General features: G+C 42.0%; 1 protein-coding gene across 1 annotated transcript; it reads left to right on the top strand.

Moving 5' to 3' along the window:
* Nucleotides 1-104: 104 nt before the first annotated feature.
* AK6 (adenylate kinase 6) lies at nt 105-20,155 on the top strand. Its single transcript, XM_073624427.1, has 5 exons — nt 105-255; nt 1,833-1,925; nt 8,704-8,762; nt 16,830-16,975; nt 19,658-20,155. The coding sequence occupies exons 1-5, from the start codon at nt 126-128 to the stop codon at nt 19,845-19,847; spliced, it is 618 nt and encodes a 205-aa protein (XP_073480528.1). The 5' UTR covers nt 105-125; the 3' UTR covers nt 19,848-20,155.
* Nucleotides 20,156-20,899: the final 744 nt, after the last annotated feature.

Raw genomic sequence — 20,899 nt, 5'->3', positions numbered from 1 at the left:
CTGGGAAATAATTTATTGAATGTTCTCTGAATTGTCTGGGGGGATGTAGATACGATTATTGTAGGGAATGTTTCAATTCGCTGAAGACCTACAAGTTAGAGCCTGAAAGTGTAATATGATTGGTCATGGAAAGTGAGGTCACGTCTCCGCTCCTCCCCCTCCTCGTGATTGTGTCGAGAGCGACCGGGAACAACACGTGTCAGGGGAGATCGGAGAGAAGAGACACCATGAAGAGCCCCAATGTACTGCTGACTGGTCAGTGAGACACCCTGTACCCCGACTACTGACACTCTGCCCATAGGTGACCACTGACTCCCCCTGTACCTCAACACCCTGACCACAGGTGGCTGCTGACAACCTCTGTACCACAACACTCTGCCCACTAACTCCCCCTGTACCCCAACACTCTGCACACAGATGACCACTGATACCCCAACACCCTTCCCACAGGTGACTGTACCCCAAAATCCAGCTAACACCCACTGTACCCCAACACCCTGCCCACAGGTGACTGTACCCCAAAATCCAGCTAACACCCACTGTACCCCAACACCCTGCCCACAGGTGACTGCTGACAACCTCTGTACCCCAACACTGACTCCCCCTGTACCCCAACACTCTGCCCACAGATGACCACTGATAGCACAACACCCTTCCTACAGGTGACTGCTGACACCCCAAACCCCAGCTAACACCCCCTGTACATAGATGACTGCTGACACCCCCTGTATTATTATTATTATTATTATTATTATTATTATTATTATTTCAGGTACTTATATAGCGCCGTCAATTTACACAGCGCTTTACATATACATTGTACATTCACATCAGTCCCTACTCTCAAGGAGCTTACAATCTAAGGTCCCTAACTCACATTCATACATACTAGGGACAATTTAGACAGGATCCAATTAACCTACCAGCACGTCTTTAGAGTGTGGGAGGAAACCCGAGTACCCGGAGGAAACCCACGCAGGCACAGGGAGAACATGCAAACTCCAAGCAGGTAGTGTCGTGGGTGGGATTCGAACTAGTGACCCTTCTTACTGCTAGGCGAAAGTGCTACCCACTACACCACTGTACCCCGACACCCTGTACATAGATGACTGCTGACACCCCCTGTACCCCGACACCCTGCCCACAAGCGACTGCGGACACCCCCTGTAGCCCGACACCCTGCCCACAGGTGACTTCTGATACCCTGTCCATAGGTGACTGCTGACACCCCCTGTACCCCGACACTCTGCCCACAGATGACCACTGACAACCCCTGTACCCCGACACTCTGCCCACAGATGACCACAGATACCCCACCACCCTGCCCACAGGTGACCACCGATAACCCAACACTCTGCCCACAGGTGACTGCTGACACCCCCCTGTACCCCAACACCCTGACTACAAGTGACCCCCCTTTACAACAACGTTCTGCCAGCATCTTGCTCATATATGATGCTGTACCCTAAAAGCCATCATGGCAAATAACTAATATACTGTACCTAAGTGTTACATCAATACCTTGTTGGTTTCCGGCATTCTGCTCACAGAAGACATAATATTACACCCCACAAATAGACATTCAGGATCTTTTACTGAGCACAGCATTCCAATGAATGTTTAGTAATAACCCCAGTTCATACACCTGACATACCACTAATATACATGATTGCCAGGTGATTCATTAATAATGTACCTCCACAAGAGCACACCAACAGGAAACATATGACTGTCCCAAATACAACATTTTGATTAATAATTGATTTGCTATCCATCGTCCGCCTGCAGGCATTTGTGTGACATTTCTATTGCTAATCACGATTAATTTGCAGGGACCCCTGGTGTTGGGAAGACAACTCTTGGCAAAGAGCTTGCAGAGAGATGTGGTCTGGCCTATGTTAATGTGGGAGATTTGGCTAAAGAAGGTAAGAACTTGCATGTCTTGCAGATTCCTTTTGTTCATTTTCCTTTCTGAATCAACCAAGCAGCTACATTTAAAATGCACCTGTTTACTTGCTCTGTCTAAGGGCCCTTTCACGCTGGGGCGGGGGCGGCAGTAAAGCGCCGCTATTATAAGCGGCGCTTTACCGTCGGTATTCGGCCGTTAGCGAGGCGGTTATACTCCCTGCTAGTGGCTGAGAAAGGGTTAAATACCACCGCAAAGCGCCTCTGCAGAGGCGCTTTGCCGGCGGTATAGCAGCGCTGTCCCATTGATTTCAATGGGCAGGAGTGGTATACACTCCGCTCCTTCACCGCTCCGAAGATGCTGCTAGCAGGACTTTTTTTCCTGTCCTGCTAGCGCACCGCTCCAGTGTGAAAACCCTCGGGGCTTTCGCACTGGAGACAAAGCAGCGGCACTTTCGGGTCCGTTTGCAGGCGCTATTATTAGCGCAATAGCGCCTGCAAACCGCCTCAGTGGGAAAGGACCCTAATGCATGTGATCACTGGATAAAAAAATAAATTACTTTAGTCTCATATATAACTATCCACCAATCTGTCATGAATGACGGTGAATGGATCCATTTGAGCAGCAAAAAACCATTAGTAATATAACATCTGAAATATATTGCATTTATTTGCATACAGGTGGAGATGTGAATATGTAGAGCTGTATTTGATAAGGGGGGGGTGATAAGTATTGAGCCTTACCAAGAAAAAATTGAGTTAAGAAATTGTAACTGCCACACTATTCTACATATCCCCCCAGGAAGTCAGTGCACTTGAGACATCTGTCCTGCAGCTTTTTAAAGGGATTGTAAACCTTTGTGTTTTTTCACCTTAATGCTTCCTATGCATTAAGTTGAAAAAACTTCTGACACTGACCAGCCCCCCCAACCCCCGTTTTACTCACCTGAGCCTGTTCATTCCCTTGGCGGAGATGCATTGTACCTCTCTGCCCGTTGTTTTGGCTCTTGATTGGATAGACTGATGGCAGTGCAACCATTGGCTCCCGCTGCTGCCAATCAAATCCAGTGGCGGGACGGAGTCCGGCATTCTGTGTCTATGGACGCAGATGCTGGACTTGGAAGAGCGCTTCTCCTAGGGAGTTTACCAATGCAGGGAGGAACTGATAGCGCTGCTGGGGGACCCCAGAACAGGTGGATAGGGGCCACTCGCAGCAAAACCAACTGCACAGTGGAGGTAAGTATGACATGTTTGTTTTTTAAAAGAAAAAAAAAATGAGGGTTTACAACTCCTTTAAGTCCCTGCAAATAAAATTCTTCCGAATGCTGGTGTAACCACTCATTTGCAGCATTAGTTGCCTCTGAAACACTCCAAAATCGTTGTCCCTTTTAGGTGTTTTTTGAGATTGGGGAACAGATGATAGTCAGAAGGAACCAGGGCGGGCGAATAGGGTGAATGGGGCATCACCTGAAAGCCTAAGGAGGTCAGTTTTGCCATTGATTTACCTGCAGTGTATGACGAGGCGTTCTCATGCAACAGGGTGACACCTTTTGGAGAGCTTTCCTCAAAGTTTTTCCTTGATATTTTGCCTCAACTTCGTCACTAAAGTAATATGTTGCATTGATGGTTGAACACTTTTGGAGGTAGTCCACCAGCAGAACTCCCTTCTTATCCCATAAAACTGGCCATTTGCTTCTGCACTGACCTTTGCACACGGAACTTCGTATCCTCCCTGGCGGTTTTCCCGAGTGTGGCTCGGGGTTAAAATTCAGGACTATTAGCGGTAACCCCGAGCCACACTCGGGATTACATCGCAGGATCCTGGTGCCTCCTTACTTACCTTGTCCCCGGGATCCTGCGATGTCACCCGTAGTGTCCGAGGGCTCCGTCCTCCTCCGAAGCCTCTCCTTGCCAGGCTCCGTTCCCTGCGAGCGCCGCGACGCACGGGGGCGGAGCCTGGCGGCAAATTTAAAAAAAGTAAAAATCATAACACATACAGTACTGTAATCTTACAGATTACAGTACTGTATGAAATGATTTCACATCCCTTTTGTCCCCAGTGCTTTGGCCCATGCCCTGCATGCAGTTTTACATGATATACACTGTTCTTTCTGCCTGGAAACTGGAGATTGTCCATAGCAACCAAAAAGTGTCCCTTTACGTCAAAAGTGGCTTTAGACCAGCTAGAAAACAGCGATAGTAAATTAGAACACTTGCAGAATTGAGCGATAGTGAATTGTGGGGAAATTTATTTTATTACTATTTTTTTTTTTATTTTTTTTTATTTATTATATTATAATTTATGTTTTTGTGTTTCAAACTTTATCATACCCGGGATATCTACTAGACTCTGGTTTGGACAGATTTAAGTGTGTTATTGTTAAGATTTACAGACCTACAATATAAAACGCCAAATTTCCATGCAAAATAATTGTACCGCTTTCAGCACCTAAAATCCGAAATAATCATACCGCCAGGGAGGTTAAGCCTGGGGGAACCACTGTGCCTCCATTCCTTAGACTGTTCCTTTATCTCAGGATCATAATAGTAGATTCATGTCTCACCAGTTACCAGTTTGTCTAGGAAATCTGACTCATTTCTTGCAAAATGTTCCAAAACAGGCACTGATGTCTCCACAGATTTCTTTTGTTCAGTTGTCAAAGGTCTTGGGATCCACTTTACTGCAAGTTTTCTCATTTCTAATTCGTTGTGGAGAATGACACCAACTCTCTCACATGATATTCCCAGAAATGTAGCAATACTTTTGGCTGATATTTGGCTGTCCTCCATGATCATGTCATGGATGGCGTTCACATTTGCAGGCACAGAGACAGAAACAGGCCTTCCACTGGATTTCTCACTTTCAACACCAAAATAGCCAGTTTTAAAATTGACAACCCAACGTTTAACTAACTGTTGCATACGAAGGGCCACTGTAACCCAAAGTTTGTGACATTTCATCATGAATCAGCATCGCACCTTTCCCTTGGAGAAGCAGGACCTTGATTATGGTCCTATGGCTCTTCCACATTTAATTTTTCTGGAGGTGCTGCTATGTTCACTTTGGACCTGAAAAAGAAAGAAAAGTTAAAACCATAGCTAGTTGATTTTTGCACCATTGAATATACACAAATTGGTCAGTATACTCTGCAACTTACAGATTCTTAACTACGTTTTTCTGGGTAAGGCTCAATACTTATCAGCACCCCCTTGTAGATGCTGGTGTATGCAGGGTTATGGGTACAGGTAGAGCTGTATGTTGTTAGATTCTGATGTGTGCGTGGAGATGGGTACGGGTAGAGCTTGTATGGTTTTAGATGCTGGTGTATGCAGGGTGATTGGTACGAATAGAACTGTATGTTGTCTGCTGGTGTATGCAAGGTTATGGGTACGGGTAGAGCTGTATGTTGTTAGATGCTGGTGTATGCAGGGACATGGGTACAGGTAGAGCTGCATGATGCTTGATACTAGTGTGTGCAGGGTATAGGCATGAGTTGAGCTGCGTGATGTTAGATGCTAATGTATGTAAGCCAATGGGTGTGGGTACACCTGCATTTTTGATGCTTCTCCTTTCACTGTCCAGTAACAGGCTGTGTCACATCCAGGATGGCCTGGGCTCATAGGAAGTGGGTTGAATGATGCTGGCCATAATGCCACATCGTACGACTTATCGTTTGCATTTTGTTGCATAATACTAATATCGAATACAACAGTGCAAAATGCGCTCTACGAAATGTACGATTTTTTTCGTACCATTCTGGAAATCCTTCCTGTTTGCGTAGCTACGTATCTTAAATGATGTCAAATACATGTGACCTGTGTCTGCCACACCTTTTGGCTATTTATGTTCGTATTGATCTCCCATCTCCTTCCGGGTTATTTTTGTGTTTCTGATCATGCGTGGTGTTTGTCTATGGATTTTTAGTGGACACATACTGTACTGATTAAACGATTGTCGTTCGCTGGGCTATCGTCCAAGCAAAGTTTTCGTGTTTGTCCCTTCGGATATTGTTGAACGGACTGTAAGACTGTCGTGATCGGCTGTCGAAAGTTGTGTACTAACGATCAGACTATTGTGCGAGCAATCCGAAAGCAATTTTTATCATGCGATTAGCTGATCGTGTGTACGAGGCGTTAGACTGAGAACATCTAGTGCCAGAAAAAAAGTACTATGGGGAAATCCCTGGATTGGTCCTGGATATCACTAGAAATTTAAAAGGAAAAGATTTGGGACTTTAAATGAATCATGTGACCACATAGCTGGTAAAGTGGTGAAATGCATGATGGCACATTTATTCTATCATATACATACAGATATCATGATGGCATACTAACATTATATAACACATTACAGTATAAAGTATGTTTGTTGTGGGCTGGCTTGTAATCCATATCAAAAAAATATATTAAAATCATTAATGATTGCAGAAAGTTCATATTAATCTAAGCTGTAAATGGATGATTATGTGCTTTATTTAAAATCCAAAACCTTTTCCTTTTAAATTTCAGAAGGTGGAGGCATATGGCTATAGAATGTCAGGGGCCTCATTTCAAGTCCTAAAAACCCCCCTTATACCCACTTTGAATATCACTAGAAAGCTGGTTTTATTTCATTTTTAATCGGCTGTTTTTATCCAGTTTTCTTATGCTACAATTTTATTTTTTGATCTATTCTTCTTTTTCAACTTATTGATCCTACCATGAGCTATGGATAATAATCATTATGAGCAGAAGGATTTCCTCATGCATGAAGTACAGTGGTTTCTCTGCTAAAAAGGTTCAGCAGTGCTGCTTTTATGGTGTTATATCTTATAAATATTAGTAGTTATATAGTTTTTTTTTTTTTTTTTTTTTTTTTTAACGCTTCCAGCCTGTTTTTTTAACAGTCTGCAAAGTTGGCTAGACCTCGTTCATTCAGAAGACTATTCTACATTTTCATAGCTCTTACTGTAAAGAAGTCTTCCAGTGTGATTTTCCTACCTCACCTGAAGGTGAGGGAGAGGAGCTGGAAACATCTCAGCTGCCTTGTCAGGTGAAACTTAAAGAATTTCTATAGTCCTCACATAATTTTTTTTTTTTTTTCTTTTGTAACTTTAACATTGTAATATAAGCTTAATTGATTTCTTTTTCATACTGTGAGTTCTGCCTATTTGCTGGTCATCGATTTACACAAATTCCTGGATTCCCTGCATGTGTGTGTATCTGGACCAGCACTCAAAGCTACCTATGAATGTCTGAGAGCTGAGCAGACAGACTGATGCTGTTTTGTTTTGGGTATGAGACAGGAAGGTCTCGTCTCACGCTCAGAACACAGTGCTGTATAATATACCAATCATTTAATCAATGCATCACAATTCAGCCTTAAACGATTCTGCAACGATGTGGAGAACAGCTGAATTGCGATTGCACCTATGACTTCATTCTGGCACGCCTCAGTCCTCCCCTCCTTCCCTTCTCTTTTCAGACTTTATCTCACTAAACTCGCATCTGAAATGCCCAGGGTGGCCGCTCCTGCTGTGCCATGGAGCTTTGATCTGAGTACTCCAGTACGCTCGTCCTCTTCCCTCCTCCTCCAGCGACTGCTGTAACTGAGTGCCGCCTCCTAGACCGTGTCCTGTGATAGACAGATCACTGATACAATGCAGGGAAATTGCATCAGTGTTCCGTCTATCACAGTACCCTGTCTAGGAGGTGGGACTTTGTCACAGCGGCCGCTGGAGGAGGATTACGGGTGTGCCGGATATTCAAATAAAAGCTCAGTGACGCAGTGGGAGATGCCTGCTGTGTATGATCCGGGCACTAGTGACTCTGCATTGATGGGCACTGGTGACTCTGCATTGATGGGCACTGGTGACTCTGCATTGATGGGCACTGGTGACTCTGCATTGATGGGCACTGGTGACTCTGCATTGATGGGCACTGGTGACTCTGCATTGATGGGGCACAGTGGGGCTGTTTAATAAGGCACAGTGACATTGATGATGGGCACAGTGAGGCTGCATTTAATGTGCACAGTGAGGCTGCACTGATGGGTTTTTTTATGATAACCATGGGCAGTAATCGTGATTATTGAATCGTTGACATTATAATCATTGAATCATGTGACCAGTGAACATGCGCAGCTCTACTGTATGTAGCCTCACCTACATACAGTTTATACAGCACACCCAGTGGCCGCACATGTTAGCGAGGGAAATAGCTAAATTGGGCCTGCTTGACCCAAAGAAATTATTTAGGATGAAACCAGAAATCAGCTTTACATTCAGAGATATTACAATCGTATATAACATGAGCTACTACCACCAATCCAGAGATTGTAATATTTGTGGACATTATATTGAGCCCGTGTGTGTGTGTGTTTTTGGTTTTTTTATGCGATTTGTAATAAAGGCCTAATTTACACCTGAGTATATTGGAAATGCACCAAAAACACGCAACGCACATTTGTGTGCCATTCCTTTTTAATGGCACCCCAAACTCCCTAAGTAAGCAGACATTTTGTCACCCAGAAAATGTGCGGTTTAAAAACACTCCAAAGTCGCCTCCAAAAAGCGGTACAGGAGCTATTTTGGCAAGTTTTTGAAGCGGAGGACAACTCATACAGGTAAAGGGTGCTGATCCAAAAACACATGAAATTGTGCAGAGAATGGAGCACTAGATGTGATCAGAGCCTTTTTAAAAGAACACATAAGCTGCTTAGTATTTATGGATGTGGGATGCTATGTAATGTAAGTAAGATTTCTATTGAAAAATGTAGGAGCAGTGACATGAAAACTGTGATGTTTGTTTTTGTCATAGGCAATTTGTATGAAGGTTATGATGAAGAATATGACTGTCCTATTCTTGATGAAGACAGAGTAAGTTCTATATTCTAGTTATTTATTTATTCATATATGTGGTTATCTTGTCAAAGAATGACAGCTGATGGTCAGTACTATAATACTTTCAGCGTGAACCTATCACAAATCTGGAAAATCTGTTCCAAGTATGATGATAAAAATCATAAACCGAGATTAACGTGTGTGTGTGTGTGTGTATTAGTAAATTCTGAGGTATGTAGCCGCTGAAGATATATGCAAATTTTATTCTTCATATAACTGACCTGAGCATTGCTGTGACGAGCAGAGAGTGCGTGCACTGCACATGCGCAGATTTGTGGATGAACAATTCAGCAGTTCTATGCTCCCATATTTATATTTATTTATATTTTTTTTTTTTTGTTGCTGTTTTACCAACCTAAGCATTTGTATTCCTATTATACAGGATTTATTTAGCGCCAACAGTTTACGCAGAGCTTTACAATGTAGAGGGGGGACTGTACAATTACAATACAGTTTGATACAGAAGTAATAAGAGGGCCCTGCTCGTGGAGCTTAAAACCCTAAAGGGAGGGGCGGTGGTACAAAAGGTAATAGCTGCGGGGGATGATCTGATGGGGGTGGCTCGGGTACAGTTCTTAGGTTTGAGGTGGGGGTAGGCTTCCCTGAATAAGTGGGGATCACCTAAAGGTGGACAGGGTAGATGCTGACCAGACATAACGGGGCAGGGAGTTCCAGAGGATGGTAGAGGCTCTGGAGAAGTCCTGGAGGCGAGCATGTGAGGAGGTAACAAGGGAGCTAAAGAGCAGGAGGTCCTGGGAGGAGCGGAGAGGACAATTCATATTTTTGTTTTTGAGATTTATACAGCCCTAGTAGGAGACCAGAGTTTTTTTTCTAATAAAGTTAAGGTCCAACTCCGGGGGGAAAAAAAGTTTTCTTTGTAGGCACAGCCCCACCGTGAAAGAGTTAAGTGCTTGTTTTGTCCAGGGAAGAGGAGAAAGCTTTATATTCACCTGATCTTTATCTCCACCAGCTAACTGTGCTCACCCATGATCCAGTGGTGGACTGTTCCTGGGATCATTACATCTAGATCAGGTCTGCGAAACCTGCGATGGGCTTGATGACATCAGTAACAGTCCACCACTCAAAACCGCTAGAACATGGAGATGCAGTAGCTGCAGGGACCATGCGGGCAAAACCCCACTGCAAGAGAAAACTATTATATTTTTTGCTCAGAGTTTAGCTTTAAAGTAAAACTAAAGGCAAAACTTTTTTTGTTTTGGATAGAGTGGAAGGGGATTCGAACACTTTTCAGTTTATATTGCTTTCTGTGTCCCCATTAACTACTTCAGCCCCGGAAGCATTTACCCCTTTAATGACCAGGCCATTTTATGCGATACGGCACTGCGTTGCTTTAACTGACAATTGCCCAGTCGTGCGACGTTGTACCCAAACAAGATTTTTTTTTTCCCACAAAAAGAGCTTTCTTTTGGTGGTATTTGATCACCTCTGAGATTTTTACTTTTTTGCGCTATAAACAAAAACAAACTGACAATTTTGGAAAAAAAAAAAAAACAATATTTTTTTATTTTCTGCTATAATGCATATCCCCCCAAAAAATATATAAAAAAACAATGTGTTCATCAGTTTAGGCCAATATGTATTCTGCTACATATTTTTGTTAAAAATCACAATAAGTGTACATTGATTGGTTTGCGCAAAAGTTATAGCATCTACAAAATAGGGGTTAGGTTTATTGACTTTTTTTATTTTTTTGTTCTTTTTACTAGTAATGGCGGCGATCTGCGATTTTTAGTGGGACTGCGACATTGCAGCAGACAAATCTTACCCCAAGTGACACTTTTTGGGGACCAGTGACATTATTACAAAGATCAAAGCTAAAAAAAAATGCACTGATCACTGTATAAATGACACGGCAGGGAAGGGGTTAACACTAGTGGGCGATCAAGGGGTTAACTGTGTTCTCTGGGTGGGGGATGGCTTGCTGGGACAACACAGAGATCGCTGTTCCTGATTACTAGGAACAGCAGATCTGAATTGTCCCCTGTCAGAACGGGGATCTGCCTTGTTTACATAGGCATAGCCTCTTTCTGCCTCTCTGTACTGCAATCGTGGGTGGCCGGTGGACATGGAGTCCGCTGGAGCGCTCCTGCAGCGCGTGGCGGTCGCGCGCCCACAATACCACATGCGTGGACCGATGTACAGGTACGGCAGTTTGCGCAGCCAAGCCGCCTTGCCGCAGTATATATGCAGAAGGCGGTCAGCAAGTGGTTAAGAAGATTCACCCTCCCTATTTGTCCTGTTTATCATTGAAAGTAAAAGAAAACCCCAAATTTTCGGTTGTCCCCAGAAAAGTAATAGAGGGGAAATCTTCCAATGGGGATACTATTTCTGGTCACCTGGGGGTTCCCAAAGAATTCCCTAATTTGCATGGATTTCCTCTCACTTCCTGTTTGGCTATGGGACAGGAAATGAAGGTACATCTCTGCAATGGGACATAGATGGTGAAAAAAATCTGACAGGGGTTATAACCCTCCCTTGCTCTATCCAAAATTGGGGGGGGGGAGTTTTGCCTATAGTTCTACTTTGTAACACAAGTCTTGTCTCTCCTCCAATCTAATGATTGGACAGTGAAAGGAAAATCACTCTACTCTTTCCTATCAGCATGTCCCTTTTTAGGAAAATGAGCACAGCTCAACTAATTTCTTGTGCTTCTTTTCCTTCTCTGTCTAAGCTCTGCTGCACAGGGAAAGCAAGAATCTAGGCATTTACTGTAAACTTATTGCGTTTAAAGCATACATTTAATGATGTAAAAGTATACACAGAGTTGCTCTAATGTGTGTAGTCTTGCATCTCCCTGGGGTTCAGCTTTAACCCCTTCCCGCCGACCGTATGCAGATATGCGTACTCGGCTTTCTGGGGTTATACCGGGATGATGCCCGCAGCTGCAGGCATCATCCCAGTACCGTTGTTTACAGCGGGCGATCGGCTACCCCAGTATAACAACCGATGTGGCTAAAAGCCGCTCGGCTGTTATACCGGAGGAGCGGGAGGGGACATCCCCCGGGAGGCCCTGTGTCCAATCGGCTGCCTTCGGCGGCTGGGGGCGGGCTGGAACAAAGCTGCGGGCGGCTTCGTTCCAGCCTTCTCATTGTAAACACGGAAGCGATGTCATGACGTCACTTCCCATTTACTCGGCTGCCAATGGCGCCGGTTTTAAAAAAAATATACAGTATTCAGAATCGCCGTTTTCGGCGATCTGAATACTTTGAAGTGCAAAGGAGGGATCGGGGGTCTTTTAGACCCCCGATCCCTCCATAAAGAGTACCTGTCACCACCTATTACTGTCACAAGGGATGTTTACATTCCTTGTGACAGCAATAAAAGTAAAAAAAAAAAAAAAAAAATGTTTTTTTTAAACACAATTTATAAAGTATAAAAATAAATAAAAATTTTTTTTTTAAAGTGCCCCCGTACCCGCGAGCTCGTGCAGCGAAGAAAACGCATACGGAAGTCACGCCCACATATGTAAATGGTGTTCAAATCACACGTGAGGTATCGCCGCGATCGTCAGAGCGAGAGCAATAATTCTAGCCCTAGACCTCCTCTGTAACTCAAACCTGGTAACCGTAAAAAAAAATTAAAGCGTCACCTATGGAAATTCATAGGTACCGTAGTTTGTCGCCATTCCACGAGTGCGTGCAATTATTAAGGGTGACATGTTTGGTATCTATTTACTCGGCGTAACATCATCTTTCACATTATACAAAAAAAAATTGGGGTAACTTTACTGTTTGGATTTTTTAAAATTCATGAAAGTGTCCCTTTTCCAAAAATTTGCGTTGAAAACACCGCTGCACAAATACCGTGTGATATAAACTATTGCAACAATCTCCATTTTTTATTCTCCAGATTCTCTTCTTAAAAATAATATATAATGTTTGGGAACTCTAAGTAATTTTCTAGCAAAAAATACGGATTTTAACTTGTAAACACCAAATTTCAAAAATAGGCTTAGTCATGAAAGGGTTAAAGAAAACTTGTTATGAGGGAATCCCATTTCCACTCACTTCCTGTTTTGGCTATGGGACAGGAAGTGAAGGGATTTCTCGCCAATGGGACACAGATGAAAAAAAAAAAAACTGACAGGTAAAAAAAAAAGTTTTGCCTATAGTTGTACTTTCACCACTTCGCCTCCTGCACCTGTTCTCCCACTATGGACCAGAGCAATTAAGATAACACGGTAGTACTTACTGTATACAGTATTGGTTTTTTTAACCACTTGCCGACTGAAATATGTGTATGTTGCGGTTTACTGGGGTTATGGCTGAAGCTATCAGCTGTAACACCGGTTTCTTCTTCCCCCTTTCTTCTTTCTTCTTCATCTGCCAGCCAGCCAGTGGCTGCCTTTTTTTATGAAAGCGATCCGCACAGCTCATTAGCCACTGTATCGCTTTCTGAATTTTATTACAAGGGATCCTTATTTCTATTACAAGGGATGTTTACATTCCTTGTAATAGGAATAAAAGTGATAAAAAAAAAATTAAAGGAACCGTGTAAAAATGAAATGCAAAAGAAAATTTTAAGTGCCCCATCCCTCTGTGCTCGCGCACAGAATTGAATGTATATGTAAGTCACACACACATATGTAAACTATGTTCGCATCACACATGTGAGGTAACGTTAGAGCGAGAGCAATAATTCTAGCCCTAGACCTCCTCTGTAATTCTAAACAGGTAACTTGTAAAGGCATTTGGGGATTTTTAAGTACCGTAGTTTGTCGCCATTCCATGAGCGTATGCAACTTTTAAAGTGTAACATGTTAGGTATCTGTTTACTTGTACGTATAACATCATCTTTCATATTATACAAAAAAATTGGGGTGTATATTGTATTTTTTTAAATTTTTTTTTTAACTGCTGCGCAAATATCGTGTGACTTAAAAAATTGCAATTTTATTCCCTAGGGCAGTGATGGCGAACCTTGGAACTCCAGATGTTTTGGAACTACATTTCCCATGATGCTATACTACACAGTGCATGAGCATCATGGGAAATGTAGTTCCAAAACATCTGGGGTGCCAAGGTCCATCATCACTGCCCTAGAGTCTTTGCTAAAAAAATATATAATGTTTGGGGATTAGTAATTTTCTAGCAAAAAATATTGATTTAAACTTGTAAACAAAAAGTACCAGAAAGGCTTGGTCTTCAAGTGGTTAAGAACAAACGGCTTTCTTTTCATGATATTGTCTTGCAGCAATGATATTTTTCCCTTCCCTTTTGCAATCCTTGGACAATAAAACTCAACAAAACTAAACAAATTGCATTTTTTTTTTTTTTTGAGCAGTGTTCGTTTAAAAAAAAAATAGTATTACTGCACATAGTTACATAGTTACATAGTAGGTGAGGTTGAAAAAAGACACAAGTCCATCAAGTCCAACCTATGTGTGTGATTATGTGTCAGTATTACATTACATATCCCTGTATATTGCGGTCATTCAGGTGATTATCTAATAGTTTCTTGAAGCTATCAATGCTCCCCGCTGAGACCACCGCCTGTGGAAGGGAATTCCACATCCTTGCCGCTCTTACAGTAAAGAACCCTCTACGTAGTTTAAGGTTAAACCTCTTTTCCTCTAATTGCAATGAGTGGCCACGAGTCTTATTAAACTCTCTTCTGCGAAAAAGTTTTATCCCTATTGTGGGGTCACCAGTACAGTATTTGTAAATTGAAATCATATCCCCTCTCAAGCGTCTCTTCTCCAGAGAGAATAAGTTCAGTGCTCGCAACCTTTCCTCATAACTAAGATCCTCCAGACCCTTTATTAGCTTTGTTGCCCTTCTTTGTACTCGCTCCATTTCCAGTACGTCCCTCCTGAGGACTGGTGCCCAGAACTGGACAGCATACTCCAGGTGCGGGCGGACCAGAGTCTTGTAGAGCGGGAGAATTATCGTTTTATCTCTGCAGTTGATCCCCCTTTTAATGCATGCCAATATTCTGTTTGCTTTATTAGCAGCAGCTTGGCATTGCATGCCGTTGCTGAGCCTATCATCCACTAGGACCCCCAAGTCCTTTTCCATCCTAGATTCCCCCAGAGGTTCTCCCCCCAGTGTATAGATTGCATTCATATTTTTGACACCCAAATGCATTATTTTACATTTTTCTACATTGAACCTCATTTGCCATGTAGTCGCCCACCCCATTAATTTGTTCAGGTCTTTTTGCAAGATTTCCACATCCTGCTGAGAAGTTATTGCCCTGCTTAGCTTAGTATCATCTGCAAATACAGAGATGGAACTGTTTATCCCATCCTCCAGGTCATTTATGAACAAATTAAATAGGATTGGTCCCAGCACAGAACCCTGGGGGACCCCACTACCCACCCCTGACCATTCTGAGTACTCCCCATTTATCACCACCCTCTGAACACGCCCTTGTAGCCAGTTTTCAATCCATGTACTCACCCTATGGTCCATGCCAACGCACCTTATTTTGTACAGTAAACGTTTATGGGGAACTGTGTCAAATGCTTTTGCAAAATCCAGATACACCACGTCTACGGGCCTTCCTTTATCTAGATGGCAACTCACCTCCTCATAGAAGGTTAATAGATTGGTTTGGCAAGAACGATTCTTCATGAATCCATGCTGATTACTGCTAATGATATCATTCTTATTACTAAAATCTTGTATATAGTCCCTTATCATCCCCTCCAAGAGTTTACATACTATTGATGTTAGGCTAAAACATGCACATTTTATTCTGTAATTTGTCTGTTTAAAATTACAGTAAAATTATGATTCTGGTTCAATGCATTGCAGTTCTTTACAAATGAAATGAAGTGTTTTTTTTTGTTGTTTTTTTTTTTTTAAATAATTTTGTACTTTTTTTACATGGGAAATGTGTAAGAATATTAACAAACCAAAAGTTTTAAATATTAATAGCTAATGAAATAGAAACAAAGAAAAAAGTCAGCAGGAAAAAATAGTTGAAGAGAGAAGGACACTATTAGTAGTGGAGTTAAAAGAGAAATAGGGCCAAATCTTTTTTGGGAATTTATTTGCATGTGACCTGTTTTCAGCCGACGGGGCGAATATCTGCTGTCGGCAGATGGCACTCAGCCGGACCAGGCTCTTGAGAGATTCTGACTTTAATGTCAGGATGCACCCAGATCCCTGACCAGCAGCCGAGCCAGCCTCTGTGTGCCACTGAGAGCCTGAGCCAGCCATGTCCACCCCCTCCACAGCCCAGCACTCCATTTAGCAGTGGAGAGTCAAAGCACAGAGCTGATGACTGAGTCACTGGCTCTCTGCTCCCTGAAGACCGAAAACTGTGTGATCAGCAGTCTTTGATCACTCGGTTTTAAAGACGGTGGAGCACAGAGGCTGCATTCACCTAGGCAAGTGTAATTTTTTTGTTTAATTCCCCAAACCTCTGTTTTTAATTGGAGCTGATTAAACAAAGTGTTAATAAGGAATTGAACGGTAGAATTTTTTTCTATTATTATTTTTTATTTAATGAAGATTTACCTGTCTGGTTGCGTTAACTTGCATCATTTGCAGATCTCGATCTGCAGATGAATGAACAGAAAGATACAATCGTAACTATATGCTATACTGTATCTTTGTATGATAATTGTCTGAGCAGTGTTGTTCATAAACACTAATTCAAACTGCTTTTTTTGACAGCTAGAGTAATGCCAGCTCTGATTATTCGTAGCCGACAATTGGGGTATACTGGGAGGGGGGTCCCAGAAGCAAGGCAGAGAGACTGGACGTGCTACACACTCCTTGTGTACAATGAGGAGCAATTTTTTTTTGGGCCTGTGTAGCACATCCAAAGTCTATAACTAGTTAAACATGATTATTTGAGAAAAAAGCAATAAAGTGGGAGATGCTACTTTTAGAGGAAAGACCTGCGTGATGTGCTTTTACACAAATGGCAGCCTACATATCTCTCTTCTGAGAAATTTACTTTTATGGAAAGAGAATTGTTACTTTTTTTGTTTTTTTTTGTTACCTGCCTGGACTATTTTGTTTTGTATTTCCTACTCATGTATGTTTTTCATCTGCTGTTTCTTTCCAGGTGATTGATGAGCTGGAGGATAAAATGAGTGAAGGTGGAGTCATTGTAGACTATCACGGTTGTGACTTTTTCCCGGAGAGATGGTTCCACATTGTGTTTGTTCTGAGAACAGACAATTCCTTGTTGTATGAAAGGCTGGAAAGCAGGTAACAATCCAGAAACTGCTCATTATCTAGTTGAGGACACTAGACATGTTATACACACCCAAAAAAACATCATCAGGACATTTGTAGCATATCTAGTCCTTCTTTCCAGCTGACACCCCCCACCCCACCCCCACTTGCCAGCAATTCCCAGATCTTTAAAAAAAAAAAATGCTGCTGTCAGCAAAAGGCTGACTGACTCAGTTTTTCTGAATGGAAAAAGAGATACAAAGTAACATTGTTATTTTTGTATCTACTCTGCATCATTCATCTGCAATTAACCACTTAAGGACCAAGCCTCTTTCTGAGATTTGGTGTTTACAAGGTAAAAACAGTTTTCTTTTTTCTAGAAAATTACTTGGAACCCCCAAACATTATATATATATATATATATATATATATATATATATATATATATATATATATATATATATATATATATATATATATATATATATATTTAACACCCTAGAGAATAAAATGGCGGCCGTTGCAATACTTTCTGTCACACCATATTTGCGCAAGCGTTTTATAAGCGCACTTTTTCTATGTTAAAAAAATAAGACAACAGTAAAGTTAGCCCATTTTTTTTTTTAATATTGTGAAAGATAATGTTATTGCGTGTAAATTTGATGCCCAACATGTCACGCTTCAAAATTGCGCCCGCTCGTGGAATGGCAACAAACTTTTACCTTTTAAAATTCTCCGTAGGCGACATTTAAAAAAATTTGTTTTCTAAATTGCCCCGTATTTTCAAATCTGTGATCAGGTCTGCATTGTTAGTAATCAGTAGATCTAGTAACGCCTTGTTTCTAGTTGGTGCGTCTACCATCTAACCCAGACATCCTCAAACTACAGCCCTCCAGCTGTTGCAGAACTACACGTCCCATGAGGCATTGTAAAGCTCTGACATTCACAGACATGATTAGGCATGATGGGAATTGTAGTTCCTGAACAACTGGAGGGCCGTAGTTTGAAGACCCCTGATCTAACCCATGAAATTGTCCTGCAGTACATTTAGGAACTGGCTCGACTTAGACGAATGTGTGGTTCCCTCCGCCCAGTCTATGTTTGGATAAGTAAAATCCCCCATTAAGATAACACTTCCCTTCCTTGCTACTAATCCAAATTGTGATAGGAGGTCCGTCTTCCCCTCCTCCCTCAGGTTAGGAGACCTATAGCGTACTCCCAGTATTATTTTCCCCTTAGTTTCATCCCTTTGGAGCTCTACTCATAAGGATTCCACCTCCTCCCTAGCTCCCTTATTGATGTCATCTCTCACATTCACTTGTACATTATTGTTGATATATAAGCATACCCCTCCCTCTTTTTTTTACCTTCTCTATCCCTGCGATAAAGGGTATACCCTTGAATGATTGCCAGCCAATCATGAGAGCTGTTGAACCAGGTCTCTGAAATTCCAACAAAATCTAAATGCTCCTCGTACAACAGTATCTTTAGTTCACCCATCTTGTCCGCCAGTCTCTTGGCATTGTTGAACATGCCACGTAGTTAAGACCAGTCGCATACTGTCCTCTAATTGGGTGTTCCAAGATTGAAAATAGGACTTGTTACTATTTTTACCTCGGGTTTATGTGCTTTAGTCAACCTACCACTAATGCCTCCAATACTACCCTCTGGAATATGTTCATTGCTGACTATCTCTACCTCTGGACCCTCCCCTCCCCCGTCGCCTAGTTTAAAAACCCCTCCTAACTTTTCCGCCATCCTCACTCCCAGCAGATCTGCATCCTCCTCATACTAGGTACGTGATCTGACACTTCCGGGTCTGGGGCGTGCATGTGTGCCGGTGACGACCCCCCTGCTGTGTTTTGTGTCACATTTAAAAAGGGCACAAAATTGAGAATTTAAACCCTTTAGTTTGTTTTTAAATAACTTTGCAATGCGTTGTGCCAGAATAATACAGTTTTAGTGTTATTTTAAACATGGCAAATTATAGAATAATATATGTACTTTTTATCTGTGATGACAACGTTTTTGCCAAATAAACAGGTCCATAGCAGAAATTTAAAAATTGCTTTGTTCCATATTGGGTGTAAAGATATGAGGGCTGAAGTGGTAAAAGGGCTGTTTTTATTGGCTGATGGATAGTACAGATGTAGTGTTCATCATATATTTACTGTTGAGAATTAAAGGCTAGGTTCACATTTAGGGATATGTTACACTACAGAATTTAAAGGCTAAGTTCTCTTTTCAGAAAAAAAAAATTAAATGCATTTATTTATTTTCCCACAGTACTCTGCATAGCATTGCACTTGTGATCAGTGGATTTTGGGTGCAAAGCCAGGTTACTACAGACACTCTTACCTCTGTATGGGCTTTCAGTACTGAGCTGGAGGAAGTGTCAGTGAACTAGGAATGTGAGTTAATTAATTTATAGATCTCTGGAAATTATTAACAAGGCTGTGCAGGCTGAGCTGTGCACATCCACACTGAAGTTTAAATGTGACAGTAGCTGCAGGGGAAAGGAGCCCTGCCAGAGAATCATTGAACATTAGACAGCATTATGCAGATGCCTGCATGTCTCTATAAATCTTTCCTAAGTTTTGTCTTTTCTTGCACCCAGACAGCCCTGATGAACACAAAGGTAGATGTGCCACTGTTGTACGTGATTTTCTAGTCATCAACCATTTTTGGTTAATTGGTTTAATATTTTTGTTACAGGGGATACAAGGAGAAAAAGCTTCAAGACAACATCCAGTGTGAGATCTTCCAGACTATCTATGAAGAGGCAACAGAGTCATACCGATCAGAAATCATTCATCAGCTGCCCAGTAACACACCAGAAGACCTGGAGAGCAACCTGGACCAGATCACACAATGGATTGAGCAGTGGAGGATTGACAATAATTAAACTTAGCAGTGGAAGGATGGTGATCACTAAATCCTGGATGCAGACTCTGGTTCTCATAACATGAGTGATGCTTGGTGTGGCATAACATACTTTAAAGTGTGTTTTCGCTGATTTTTACAGAGCATTTATTTCTTTAGAACAGATGTACATATTGTAAAGTAGTGAAATTATTAAATATGTACTTTAAGTGTAGAGCCAGTAGGAGGAGGCCGAGCTTCTTGATCTCACTGTATACAGTCATAGGGCTTTTACTGTACATAATTCCCATTTATATAAATTCTGCTATTGATAAACTGCCCTTTAAAGTCCTGTGGTTAGCTATGTGCATACAAACATCACGGTAGGTCTAGACAATGGGCTGTTCGTGAGTCGCTGTGGGCTAAGACAGACCCCCTATACGGTCAGAAGAGGGCCCTGTTGGCTATGTTTTCTCCATATCATTTACTCATGGGCAGAGTGGAGCTTGGACTGCATGTCAGGACAGGATGTTAGAAGTGTGGTATGTAATGTGTTGCTCTGCCATTCTGTAAACCTGTCACATTAATCTTTATTATACTGTGTATTTCGGATGGAAAAACTGACACTGTGAAAATTAGATATGGTAAATCCTACTGGATTTGTATTCTACAGAGGATAGGGTAAGTTAAATTGGTAATTCCACAGTTATGCTGTCAGTATTTCTAAAAGTTCAGAATGGCTAATTGGCTAGACATTAGGCCTGCAACCGTTGCAAGAATGGTAATGTGGTAAATCACCTGCTTTCCAAGGGCAAAACAATACTGCGTGGTGTGCTTAGACTGCTTTAAATATCTTCCTGATTTGCCACCGAAAGGCTTGTATGTTTACAGCTGGGTCTTTAACCATTGCTTTGCCATCTGCCCTAATGTAAATGGTAATAAAACACTTGATGCAACTCCGAATGTGTGCCAGAGGAACAGCCTGTGTGCACAACAATAAACCTTTATATGGTGACTTTCTTCTAGAGCAGGGATCCTCAAACTACGGCCCTCCAACTGTTGCGGAACTACACGTCCCATGAGGCATTGTAAAAC

The sequence above is a fragment of the Aquarana catesbeiana genome, linkage group LG01 (genome assembly GCF_042186555.1).
Source record: "Aquarana catesbeiana isolate 2022-GZ linkage group LG01, ASM4218655v1, whole genome shotgun sequence".
Taxonomy (NCBI): domain Eukaryota; kingdom Metazoa; phylum Chordata; class Amphibia; order Anura; family Ranidae; genus Aquarana; species Aquarana catesbeiana.
Note: the sequence above shows the minus strand (reverse complement) of the source record. Positions and strands in the feature narration are given on the sequence as shown.

Bases quoted from the DNA above. Each gene is read 5' to 3' on its own strand.
- AK6 (XM_073624427.1), top strand. From the start codon at position 126: ATGGAAAGTGAGGTCACGTCTCCGCTCCTCCCCCTCCTCGTGATTGTG. The intron at 256-1,832 runs GTCAGTGAGACA...ATTAATTTGCAG, and splicing joins CCCCAATGTACTGCTGACTG to GGACCCCTGGTGTTGGGAAG. The intron at 1,926-8,703 runs GTAAGAACTTGC...TTTTTGTCATAG, and splicing joins GGGAGATTTGGCTAAAGAAG to GCAATTTGTATGAAGGTTAT.